At 40.9% G+C, this 13,705-nt stretch overlaps 1 protein-coding gene across 1 annotated transcript; it reads right to left on the bottom strand.

Annotated features, from left to right (window-relative positions):
* Positions 1-2,121: 2,121 nt before the first annotated feature.
* Positions 2,122-3,336, bottom strand: LOC308099371 (E3 ubiquitin-protein ligase TRIM39-like; the record flags this gene model as incomplete). The annotated part of the gene is made up of 1 exon (XM_080448116.1): positions 2,122-3,336. The coding sequence occupies one exon, from the start codon at positions 3,334-3,336 to the stop codon at positions 2,122-2,124; it is 1,215 nt and encodes a 404-aa protein (XP_080304242.1).
* Positions 3,337-13,705: the final 10,369 nt, after the last annotated feature.

Genomic DNA, 13,705 nt, shown 5'->3' with positions numbered 1-13,705 from the left:
TGAGTCAGGTGACACACACCTGAAATCTCCTCTAGGGTTCATAGTTTACCTCGTACCTTGTGCAGTCATAAAAACTTCTGTAGTATTTAACATACTGACCTCTGTTAACATCAAATCGTCGCTGACGGGCAGAAACCTTGTATCTCCATATTACAACTCTTTTTTTTATTTTTTTATAATACATTTTCCGTTACTCCGCTTAAGAGCGTTGTGCAAAAGTAGCAAAAATAGCCGATCTACAAGCTCACAACGTGTCACGATGAGACACGTTGTGAGCTTATTTGTAGATAATGGTTAAGAGTGTCACAGAGCTGGTGACTAAATAATAACTAAATTGATCTATTTGAACACAGGGTTCTTTTTGCCATTTCCTGAAAAGTAATGTTATTGGACATACAAGGTTTCCAACCAACAGTAACAATATAAATATTGGCCAGATATGTGTTAAAATGTGATGCTACTGAACTGAAATCACAAGGGATGTGTGATGGATGTTTATTTGATTTAAATGTATTTCTTCAAAATATATCAGTTATATAGCTGAAGTATTTTATGCATTATAAAACAAACATTTGAGATTCATTATGTTATGAGGAAACTGTGTAAAATAGTACAGTAAACTAAAGTACAACAGTAAAAGCATATAAGCAGAGAGTATTACTGATACATTTTAAAGTGACGTACCTTGACTCCTCAACATTATTACTGCAGAGCATGCGTTAAACCAACAATATTAACTAACCATTAAGACCATTCAAATAATCCTGTTATTATTCTTAGCATCACTATTCTACTGATATTTATAGAAAACTGATGATAGATAATAGACACTAAATATTATTTTTGTTCAACTATTTATTTTAAAAAAGAAAAAAGGATTTTCAAATATTTTTAAAATATGTTGAAAATATTTGAAACTGTTTGACATTATTTCTAAAATGTTAGAGTTTTTTTGTATTTATTCTTTTACGTTTGCCTATAATGACATGCCCAAAATAGGTTGAAAGTCTTGTTATTCTTGTTTGCATTACAATACTATATACTGATATGAATGCATAAAAAAACTGATAATAGACAATGGACACTAAATATGATCCATAACTTTATAATTATTGATTGTTGACTACAGACAGTAGATAAAGATCAATAACATGACATCATCCTCTTCATAGACATGTTGATGACATCAAATGTTGATAACAATAGACCCCTTAACAGACGACGTCACACTGATAAGAACCAGTATGCGCGCAACGAAACCCATTCTGTCAGGTCTCGCTAGGACGTGCCTCACTAGCCAACACACAAGAGGGGGTCGGGGTGTGCTGAAACCACAAAACAACAGGTTGGGAATTGACTGCGTGAAACAATCACCTGTGCATCCAGTCTCAATGTTAGTAAACAAATAATTGGTCTATACAGAAGTCTTGGACCACGTAACCAATCACACTGGTTCTCAACATGAGGTCCTGGGACCATCCGGGGTTCCAAATGGACTCTCACCGGTCTGTAACTATTTGGTTCCATTTGTACACTATGATAGTTAAATTAACACTGAGGATGTTACAGTGTAGAATGGGGTCCCAGAGGTCAAAAGGTTGAGAAGTATAACCATTGATATAGATTTTATAAAACTGACTGGTATTCATCATCATAATCATCATCATGTTAGACCAGTGTTTCTCAAAGTGGGGTCTGGGGACCCCAGGGCTCCTTGAGGGGGTTCCAGGGGGTCCCCAGCAAAATTATGAACAGAATACATAATGCCTAGATTCAGATCATACATTTAAGCACTTATACCCCATTCAAAATAATAATAATAGCCGATCTGCAAGCTCACAATGTGTCACGATGCGACGCATTCAGAGCTTGTAGATCGGCTTTTTTGTCGTTGCATTTTCTTTCTGATTTTAGTTTTTGTTTGCCGATAATGACATGCCCAAAATAGTTTGAAAAATGTTTAACTCTCTCGATAATTCAACCTACAGTATTTGAAAGTTGTACAATTATTAATCTAACAAAACAAAACAAAAACATATCTCATGGGGTCCTTGACATGTCCGCGGACAAATCTGTATCAATTTGGGGGTCCTTTATGAAAAAAGTTTGAGAGCTACTGTGTTAGACAGATGACAGAGTTACACTGATCTTCCCTGGTAACATCTTCACAGGGACAGTATCATTAAAGCTCCAAAAGAATGGAAAGAGTGTTTCAGTGAAAGTGTCAGTGAAGGTGTGTAGGTGTGTGTTAGTATCAGGATCAGAGAAGGACAGTTTTCCTCGGTTCCAGTCCAGCTGGACTCTGATCCTCTGGGGTTTCCGCTTCACTGAGAGAACAGTCTCTGACCCTGATGAGGAACGTGCTCTGTAATCACCTGCCCTTGACCGTATTGTCCAGTATTGACCCCCTTTGTTTCCCTTCCTCGGGAAAGACTCTGCTAACACGCCTACGTCCCAGCGTTTACTCAGGGACTCAACATCCCAGCTATGAGTCCCTGAGTTAAAGCCCTCAGAACCCAGGACATAGGGCCAGTAGTCAAACCTCTCTGGGTTGTCAGGAAGCTGCTGTCTCTCTCCACGTGTCACGCTGGTCAGATCATCAGACAGGGTGTATTCTGGATAGGCAGTGTTGGGCTCCAGAATGACAGGAGTGTAGGAGACAATGTCCTTCATCTTGTCCCAGACTCTGAAGGTCAGGTTCTTCAGGTGTTTGGCCTCGTCTATCAACGCTTCTGAGACCGGCTGTGGGTCCTGCAGTTTGAGCTGGGCTCTTTTCACTGTGGTCTTGTAGTTCTGCAGGAATGAGACGTGTTCAGCTCTCAGCTCCTCCTCTATGGCTCTGATTGTGTTTGAAAGGGTTGATATCTGTCTGTTCAGACCCTCAATCTTCTCCTTCATCATCTGACTCTTCTGCTGTTCTTCCTTCCTCAGTTCAGTGATTCCGGCCTCCTCTTCCTCTCGTAGAAACTGATGAAGCTTCTTAAACTGTTCATGCATCTGTGTCTCTGTGTGCCAGGCTCGCACCTTAATGTGTTCTGCTGTTTGATCACAGTTTGTTTTGACTTTATTAAAGACCTCCAGTTTCTCATATAAAGGCTCCAGTGATTTCTGGACTTCCTCCTTGTAATCCAGTGCAGCCTCATCGATGGGTCTGATTCTGTGGTTGGTGTGTTTTTTAGAATCTCGACACACAAGACACACTGGCTGCTGACATTCCAGACAGAAGAGTTTGAATTTCTCAGTATGCAGACTGCAAACCTTAGGCGCTCTCTGATGTCTCTCCTGTATGAAGGTCTCACACAGGTTCTTCAGAGCCAGGTTACGAGGAGGTGCCATTGCACAATCGACACTAATTATCTATAACTTTATAATGATTGATTATTGACTATATTTGATCCATGACATCATCCTCTTCGTATACACATGTTGATGACATCACAGAGGTCTTGGACCACAGAACCAATCACACTGGTTCTCAACATGAGGTCCTGGGACCACCCAGGGGTCCAAATGGACTCTCACCGGTCTGACATGCCCAAAATAGTTTGAAAAATGTTTAACTCTCCATCACTCCACCTACAGTATTTGAAAGTTTTACAATTATGAATCTAACAAAACAAAACAAAAACATTATCTCATGGGATCCTTAGCATGGAATCGTTTCAGATGGGGGTACAGCGACCAAATTTTGTATCAATTTGGGGGTCATTGACATGAAAACAAATTGAGAGCTACTGTGTTACATAGATGACAGAGTTACTCTGATCTTCCCTGGCAAATCTTCACAGGGACAGTATCGTCAAAGTTCCAAATGCATGGAAAGAGTGTTTCAGTGAAAGTGTGTGTGAAGGTCAGGTGTGTAGGTGTGTGTTAGTATCAGGATTAGAGAAGGACATAATTCCTCTGTTCCAGTCCAGCCGGACTCTGATCCTCCAGGGTTTCTGCTTCACTGAGAGAACAGTGTCTGACCCTGTTGAGCAGCGTGCTGTGTATCTACTGTACCTGACCATAACCTTATTCCCCAGTGTTGACCCCCTTTGCTTCCCTTCCTCTGGCAGGACTCTACTAACACACCTACCTCCCACCCTGCATTGTCTTCAACCTCATCATCCCAGCTGAGTTATTCATTTTATTAGACATTGGCCCCGTTATCAGTGTGCCGTTGTCAGGAAATGCGTCTATTGTCCTTCTCATGCGTGAGGGGGCTGTGTTTTTTTCATTTTTCTTTTCATGTAGCCTAGTTTGTTTATTTTTTGGGAAATTTAAAAAAAAAATTTAAGCAACTTAAAAACTGTCTGGGCTGCACACAAAAGTCAGAGTAGGTGTTAAAATACCATGTTAGCTGCTGTAATATTCTATTATAGTTTTATCATTTTATTATCAGCGAGTCAGGTGGTAACACACCTGAGTTCTCCTCTAGGGTTCATAGTTTACCTCTTATCTTGTGGAGTCATAAAAACTTCTGTAATATTTAACATACTGACCTCTGTTAACATCAAATTGTCACTGTCAGGCAGTTTTGTATTGTATTGGACATACAATACAAGGTTTCCAACCTACAGTAACAACATATAATGTCATACTTTAAGTCATAAATATGGACCAGATATGTGTTAAAATGTGATGCTACTGAACTGAAATCACAAGGGATGTGTGATAGATGTTTATTTGATTTAAATGTGTTTCTTCACAGCATACAATATTATTTTCAGATCATATTATTTCATCACAACTCAGAGCAAATATGTCAATTATATTGCTGTAGTATTTTATGTCAGGAGAATTGTCAAAAGATAATTCATCAAATGCATTCATTAAAAGCCATTTGAGATTAATACTATATTTTATGAGGAAACTGTGTAAAATAGTATAGTACACTAAAGTAAAACAGTAAAGGCATAATATTAGGAGTATTACTCTGATACATTTTATAGTGAAGTACCTCGACTCCTCAAATTATTACTGCCGAGTGTGCGTTAAACCAACAATATTAATAACCATTAAGACATTCAAATTATTTTGAATTATTTTTATTAATTATTTTTAAAGTTATTATTGTTAAAATCACCATTATACTGATATTTATAGAAAACTGATGATAGATAATAGACACTAAATATGATCTATTACTTGTGAGCTTTTTGTTCAACTATTTCCTTTGAAAATCTTTGGATTTTTAATATTTCTTAAAATATTTGAAACTGTTTTATTTTCTTTCTAAGATGTAAGAGGTTTTTTTTTAAAGTTTTTTATGTTTGCCTATAATGACATTCCCAAAATAGGTTGAAATTCTTGTTATTCTTGTTTGTATTACTACTATACTGATGTGAATAAATAAAAAAACGGATAATAGACAAAGGACACTAAATAAGATCCATAACTTTATAATTATTGATTTGTGACTATTAGACAGTAGATATAGATCAATATCATGACATCATCCTCTTCATAGACATGTTGATGACATCACATGTTGATGACATCACAGAAGTCTTGGACCACAGAACCAATCACACTGGTTTTCAACATGATGTCCTGGGACCAACCAGGGGTACAAATGGACTCTCACCGGTCTGTAATTTAGTTCCATTTGTACACAGTTACTGTGTAGAATGGGGTCCCAGAGGTAAGTAAATCCACTGATATAGATTCTATAAACTGACTGGTATCCATCATCATCATCATGTCTAACTATGTTAGACCAGTGTTTCTCAAAGTGGGGTCTGGGGACCCCCAGGGCTCCTTGAGGGGGTTCCAGGAGGTCCCCAGCAAAATTATGAACAGAATACATAAGATTGACTATATTCAGATCATACATTTTAAAGCACTCTTGCCCCATTCAAAATAATAATAATAGCCGATCTGCAAGCTCACAATGTGTCACGATGCGACACGTTCAGAGCTTGTAGATCAGATTTTTTGTTGTTTCATTTTCTTTAAGACATTTTTGTTTTTGTTTGCCGATAATGACATGCCCAAAATAGTCCGATTTTTTTTAACTCTCTCGATCACTCCACCTATACAGTGTTTGAAAGTTGTGCAATTATTAATCTAACAAAACAAAACAAAAACATATCTCATGGGGTCCTTGGCATGAATCTTTTCAGGTGGGGGTCCGCGGACAAATCTGTATCAATTTGGGGGTCCTTTATGAAAAAAGTTTGAGAGCTACTGTGTTAGATACATTGTGTCGTGATGTACATCGACCCATTACCCATTAAAACCGGGAAAGCATTTGTGTCATTTTAGATTTTAGCTACATAATACATTTTTCAGAAAACTCTTAGGATTTAGAACAGCGGTGCTCAAAAATAGCTGTGAGCTTGTACATCTGCTATTTTTGTTTATTTAAGTATTTAAAGGTAGGGTAAGTGATATTTTTTGGTTAAAACAAAAAGTATTTTGTGAAAAGGTTAAAGCACTATATTGTGATAGTAATCATTGCTATAGAGTGTTTGTTCAGTAACAGATTTCTCCCCGTCTCTCCAGCTCTTTAATAAACAGAAAATACATTTTCCGGAAGATGTCAAAATGTCAGCCAATCAGGAGAAAGTACCCATGTTTAAGCTTAATTTTTATAGTGTTCCAGTTCCAATTTTGTCTGCTCATTTCTTAGTGTCATCACTTCCAATTTCACTTGTTTAATCTATATCCTCCTGATTGAGTTCTCTATCCTGATTGGATAAAATTGGAAATGAAACTGAAACTGAAACGAAAATGCATTTTCTGTTTGATAAAGAGCTGGAGAGACAAGGAGACTCCTTTTACTGAACAAACACTCTATAGCAATGAGTACTATCACAATATAGAGCTATTTAACACTTATTTTAACCAAAGAAAATCACTTACCCTACCTTTAAGTGAAAACATTTAATTTTGTAACAAATCTTCTCCCTGGCACAAAACCTTTTCAGATGGGGGGGTCCGTGGCCAACTATATATATCAATTTGGGGGTCCTTGGAACGAAAAAGTTTGAGAATGCCATTATGAGTAAGGCATTATTTTAGAATCGGCCTCAGGTCTTAATGGGTTAAAGGACTACAAATTATTTGTGTGTATTCCTGCGCTGCTCGCACAGAGTGACCTCGGTAAATAGAAATACTGTACAGTACATACAAACTGAGCAGCTACCTTTCAATGCATTTGAAAAAATGTGCTGCTATTTAGTCCCAAAGGTTTTAATACCAAGTGAATGCAAAGCATGGAAATACTGCTGTCATTCGTTTCAAAGGTTTATCCCAAGCTAACCTTTCCTAATGTGGATGTATAACTATTTCTGACAGCAAATGCACTTATTCTCATGCTTTTGTAAGATAGTTTTGTCTAAGTTGCAATGTAACACAGCTCATGTTTACACATTTCTTTATTCCCATTTAATCATGTGACCTCCCCCCTGGAAACTGTATTTTTGCTGGACGAATCACAACACGTGATTCGTGCAAGGACAATGTAAACAGATCTCTAAAGCCTGCGTGCGTGCGTGCGTGCGTGCGTGCGTGCGTGCGTGCGTGCGTGCGTGCGTGCGTGTGTATGTATATGATTATGCGTGCATGCTCGTGCGTGTGAGTGAGTGACAACCTCTGGGAGATAATGTAACTCAGATTGGAGTATAGGACTGAGACCTACAAGCACTGTAATACAACCCACAGGCTAAATGACACCCCGTCCACCTCAAGGTCACACCCCCTCGTCCCCCTCGTCCACCTCAAGGTGTCAAGGTGATCCCCCCCCCCCCCCCCCCGGGAGCGTGCGAGTGTGTCCTATCCTCTCATCTCTGTGCTCTCGGGCATGGGGACCAGATTGTGGTTTGTCACCTCCTCCCCAGACCTCCTGTAGGCCAGGTCACAGAGAGAGAGAGAGAGAGAGAGAGAGAGAGAGAGAGAGAGAGAGAGAGAGAGAGAGAGAGAGAGAGAGAGAGAGAGAGAGAGAGAGAGAGAGAGAGAGAGAGAGAGAGAGAGAGAGAGAGGAATGGAGGAATGAACAGGAGGAGAGTGTCTAAAGATCAGTTGGGTCCCTCTGGTGCATGTTGATGCTGCAGCTTTGACCTTCACAGCCAGATCCCACTGTGTGCGTGTGCATGTGCATGTGCATGTGCATGTGCATGTGCATGTGCATGTGCATGTGCATGTGCCCTAATTATGCCGCTTTGACTGGCATCTGGCGTACTCTAACACAGTGTGGTGCAAGGGCACACATTTCGGGGGCAGGGGCTAATAAAAAAGAAAAGGGGGGTCTGGGAGTGTGGGGGGGGGGGGGGGGGGGGCTCTCACCCCATGACACGCGCTATTGCCACCCTGACCTGGCTTGTTTTTCAGGAAAGTCGGTTTGCAATATTGGAAGTTGCAGGTTGCGTTTTTGTGGCCCTGTTTCTAAAGTGTACCGTATAGTTGGTTGTTTGGGCCTGCTTCAGTTGAACCGCTTCAACCCTATATAAAATGGTTAAGGTGTCGCAATGTGACACGTTGTGAACTTGTAGATCGGCTATTTCATTTTTTTATTTATCTAGGAACTAAAAAAACAAAAACAAAAATGATGGGCTCTCTCTCAAGATAAATTGTTGTTTTTTGGTTTAAAAGAAAAAGAGAAAAAGGCTGGCTTATTAGGAATTAGAGGTTAGGGTTAGTATTAGGCATTAGAGTTATGCCTCAATTTATATTAGCGCACACACACACACACACACACACACACACACACACACACACACACACACACACACACACACACACACACACACACACACACACACACACACACACACACACACACACACACACACACACACACACACAGCGGCCTTTTCTCGTATGCACACCACTATGGCAAAATAACTGGCGTCATCATGAGCAGCGCTATCTGCCATCACTTAATTACAAGAGCAGATCAACGTTTGGTTTTAACAATAGCGTCCTTCTTGCAATGTCAGCCCCATCCTGCAGCTTATTCCCTCCTTGTTTCTTTTCTATTCTCTGATCCTGCCTTTCTTCTCTTTTATAATCTAGGATTTACATTCCCTTTGTTGTGTTGCTTTTTTTCTTAATCTATTAAGTCCGGGAGCGTCTGTGTCATTTTTAGATTTATTTGGCTTATTAAAAAAACATTTGCAGACAACACAAGCTCATAGCGCGGCACCGAGTGTCGCGCTATGAGCTTGTAGATCTGCTATTCTTTTTGAAAAATTGTGGAACATGTGTGCAAATCTTTCAATATAATATATATTTTTAAAGCGAACATTTTTAACTCAAATCTTTGCTTCTAGTGGGGGTCCCTGGAACAAAATATTTTGAGATGGGGGTCCGCGACCAAATACATATCATTTTGGGGGGTCCTTGACATGAAAAGGTTTTGAGAACCACTGATATTATAGAATGGAAAACATTTTTTTTTTAAAAAGAGACATTTGTAGAATCCCTCCAGAAGCAAAGATTTGAGTTACAAATGTACAAAAAATATACATATATTCAAAGATTTGCACAGATTTTCACAATTTACCAAAAATGGCAGATCTACATAGCCCAACGAAATCTAAAATGACACAGATACATTCCCGGTGTTAATGGGTTAACCAGGGTGCCGTGTCCTCAAATAAGATTATTACTCTCCATCCAATTTAGCATCAAAGGCCTAGTATCCATACTAAGTATTACGGCGCACCGGCTCCGGCGAATTTGTGCATCGAGGTGTGATGGTGTTTGCACACTGAAAATAGCAGATCTACAAGCTCAGGACCCCGTCGCGGATGCTTGGATATCGTTGCTGTCGGACAGAAACCTCTTATCTCCTTAACTTTTTTTGTAAATTAACAGCCTTACTCGATCACACTACAGCGTCACATAAAAGCATCAAAAGTAGCAGATTCACAAGCTCGAAACGCGACGCGACACATTTTGAGCTCTTGAGAGCTTGCAGGTCTGCTATAGTCCGACAAATTTTAGATTAGTGTGAGGTTAGGTTCAGGCTGGTTTGTTTGTGGTTACGGTTAGTTAATTTAGGCAAAGTTACGGTTTGTGTAGCTAGAGATCATGCAGGTAACGCTAAGGCCATCCCAATGTTAACATTCTAAAATGTCTGCCAACTAAGAATAAAGGAGAACAGTACATTTGTTTGGTACTAGTACACCCTTGTTTTGAGGGTTAAACTATTAAGATTGTAGGCATATATATAGTTTTTAGGGCTTTACGTTTAGATCTAAGGTCATGTTTAAAAATCAAGGTTTGAGCCTGTGTTTAAGCAGGCTATGTTGTGTACCTTTAGGTTTGAAATTGTATTTAGCTACAGGCTTAGCTTACAGTAGGCTTAGTTATGATATGTGCCGTCAGAGCACTCGGGTGGCGCAGTACTAAAGTGTCTGCCCACAGGTTCAAATCCACGGGGTCCGTGGCCAAATATATATAAATTTGCGGGACATTGGCCTTGAAAAAAGTTTGAAAACCACTGGCTTAGAAGCATAGGAGTGACCTGTCCTGGTGTGTCCTTTGAGCTGTATCTGGGAAGAACCTGGACCAGTCCCCAGATCCCTGCCTGGGTGACAGCAGGCTCATCTGGAAGCAATGAGGTGGGGGTGTGGGTGGCTGGCTGGCTGGGTTGGAGGGTGCTAGTGAGGTGTCACACTTTGACAAGGGCAGACAGTACAGCCAAGCATCAAACTGCGAACCTATACCTCTCCCCTGCACTTCTGTTTGTCTGACACTCTCTCTCTCTCCCAATTTATTATCAGAGACAGAAGCCGCCACACAGAGACGGATCACTCAAACCTTCTGGAAAACAGCCAGCAGTGCGAGCTGTGTAAACCCCACACACACACGCACACACGCACACACGCACACACGCACGCCTTTTTCTGCAGATTTCTGAGGCTAAAACAACATTTCACACGCTTGACATTTCATGTTCAGTTTCACAACACGAGGCATTCACTTTTTTCTTCACAGCGCTGGCTGCTTGTGAGGCTGGTTTTCTCCTAGATTAACCCTTTAAGACGGGAACACATCTGACTTCAAAAATAGCAGATCTACAAGCTCGTACATCTGCAATTTTTTTTAAACCGTGGAAATGTGTGCAAATCTTTGAATATACATTTTTAACTCAGATCTTTACTTCTGGGGGTCCCTGAAACAAAATGTTTTGAGATGGGGGGGTCCGCAGACAAATACATATACTTTTGGGGGTCCTTGACATGAAAAATGATTGAGAACCACTGATATTATAGCAACATAATAAAAACACCTTTTAGGATTTAGAAGACATGTAGAAGACCCAGAAGCAAATATTTGAGTTAAAAATGTTTGCTCTTTAAAATATCTATTATAATCAAAGATTTGCACACCAAAAATTGCAGATCTACAACTTATCTCCATATTTCGAATATGTGTTTTTTTGTAAATTAATGCCCACATGATCTTACTACAGTGTGCAAGAGCATCAAAAGTAGCAGATCTACAAGCTCAAAACGTGTCGTTTCGGGCTTGTAGATCTGCTACTTTTTCTATTTTTGAATCCTGCAAAAGTAGCAGTTTTGGACATTATGAGGTTTCCACCCGACAGACGATTTTACTCAAGTATAGGCTACTGTGCTTAAAGTACAATTTAAAGCAAGCTACGTACTTCACGTGAATATGTACATTTTTAAAAACTTTATACCTCCACAGAGGCAAATAATGTACTTTTTACCCAGTTACAATTATCAGTAAACTTTAGCTACAAGCTATATACTTTGTACTGTAGATTTAGATTGTCATTACAACATGTACATCAATTAAACCCCATTTCTCTCTAGGTCGTCCTCAGACGAGCCCTCCATCGTTGCTTCCAGTCATCCCGACTCTCCATACATCTGGCCAGCTCATTGGTGCTATGGGCTCCTGCATCCTTCTTGAGCGTGTCCACATATGTTAGTGTGGGGCGTCCTCTTGACCGGTGCCCATGTGTTGGTTCCCACAGCACCAGTTTGCTGGCTGGCAGCTCTCTGTGCCTTTGGCAGTGTCCTGCTAGTCTCATTCTCCTTACAGCAATCTTCTCGCTCACCCTTGGTATTCCCTCATACAGGATTCTGTTGGTAACATGCGCACTCTTGCTGATGTTAAGCACTGCACGCAGCATCCTGGTGTAGCACCCGTCCAGGGACTTCTCAAGGGCTGGTTTCAGGGTCCAGCATTCACTGCCATAGAGAAGAACGGACTCTACTGTCGCGTAGAAGAAGCTGAGTTTGATTTGGCGCGGGAGATTGGAGTTCCATACACTGGTCATGCCATTCAGGGCCCTCCATGCAAGTGCCTTCCTCACTTTAATATCTTGCTCAGTTGAGTTGACCCATGAGCCCAGGTATTTGAAGTCCTCGACTTCTTTCAGCACAGTGCCTCCTGCTGTAGTCAGAGGTTGATGTTCTGGTGGAACGTTGTAGGTGAGGACCTCAGTTTTCTTGGCGTTTAGCCTGAGGCCGACCTTGGCGCACTCTAGCTCTACCCTGTTCAGTAGTTATTGTGCTTGTTCCACGTTGTCAGAGAGCAAACTGATGTCATCCGCATAGTCAAGGTCTGTGAGGACCACTGCGGGGTGTCGCCTCGACTTCCTTGGCGTTAGTGTGAAGCCAAGTTCCTGCTCTCGCCCACTGATTGCTTTCCTGAGCGCATAATCGAGGACTATAATGAAGAGAAAGGGGGCTAGTGTATCCCCTTGCATAACCCGTTATACGTTGTCTATTTAAAGATAGCCTATCTACAAGCTCACAACGCGTCGTGATGTTACACAGTGTGAGCTTCTAGATCTGCTATTTGACAAAATGATAAAAAAGTAGACAATGGGACGTGCTGATGCTGAATAATGAGTGCTTAAACTTTCTGGCACTTTAAGCTTATTTTGATGCCAATACTTTTGTACTTTTTACTCAAGTAGACTTTTGAATACAGGACTTTTACTTTAACAGTATTTCTGCATTGTGATATTGCTATACTTTTATGTACCAAAATAATTGTTTACAGCGGTGTCTATTGTGAAGGCGGTTTTCAGATTAAAGAAGGGAATTAGGTGTTGACTTGCCTTCAGTCATTTACGTGACATCTCATAATAGGTATGCCAGCGCTGGGATGAGGAATTCAACACTGAATAACTTGTCTGTACTCCCAGGACAATAACTCACGACTGCACACACAAACACGCACGCACGCACGCGCACACGCACACGCGCACACACACACACACACACGCACACACACACACACACATGCACGGCAGTAATGTTCTGAAATAGATGAGAGACGTCTGCCCCCAAAACAAACAGCCGTGTCATCAATCTTACTGCTCAGGTCGCTGTGCGCGCCGTGTGTGTGTGTGTGTGTGTGTGTGTGTGTGTGTGTGTGTGTGTGTGTGTGTGTGTGTGTGTGGATAGATAGGTCTTTTATTGATCCCTGGAGGAGAATTCAGTTGTCACAGCAGCTCCGCGGTGCGATGCACAGAGACAGAGACAAATAAGAGAGAGATTAATGTACAAGCTTCAGTGAAGAGGAGCCTAAACATAATAACAATACATAGAGGTCAGTGGCGGAGCGTCCGGGGAGGCCAGGGAGGCGGCCGCCTCCCGGCCCGCGACCCTCGCGGGCCCGTGCCGTCGAATAATAAATCGGTAAAATCAGGCAAAAATAAGAATTAAACAACATAACCCTAACCTAACCCTACCCTAACCCTAGAACCGAAATAAAGTGACAAAAAGCC

The sequence above is a fragment of the Gymnoscopelus braueri genome (genome assembly GCF_963280865.1).
Source record: "Gymnoscopelus braueri genome assembly, chromosome: 13".
Taxonomy (NCBI): Eukaryota; Metazoa; Chordata; class Actinopteri; order Myctophiformes; family Myctophidae; genus Gymnoscopelus; species Gymnoscopelus braueri.
Note: the sequence above shows the minus strand (reverse complement) of the source record. Positions and strands in the feature narration are given on the sequence as shown.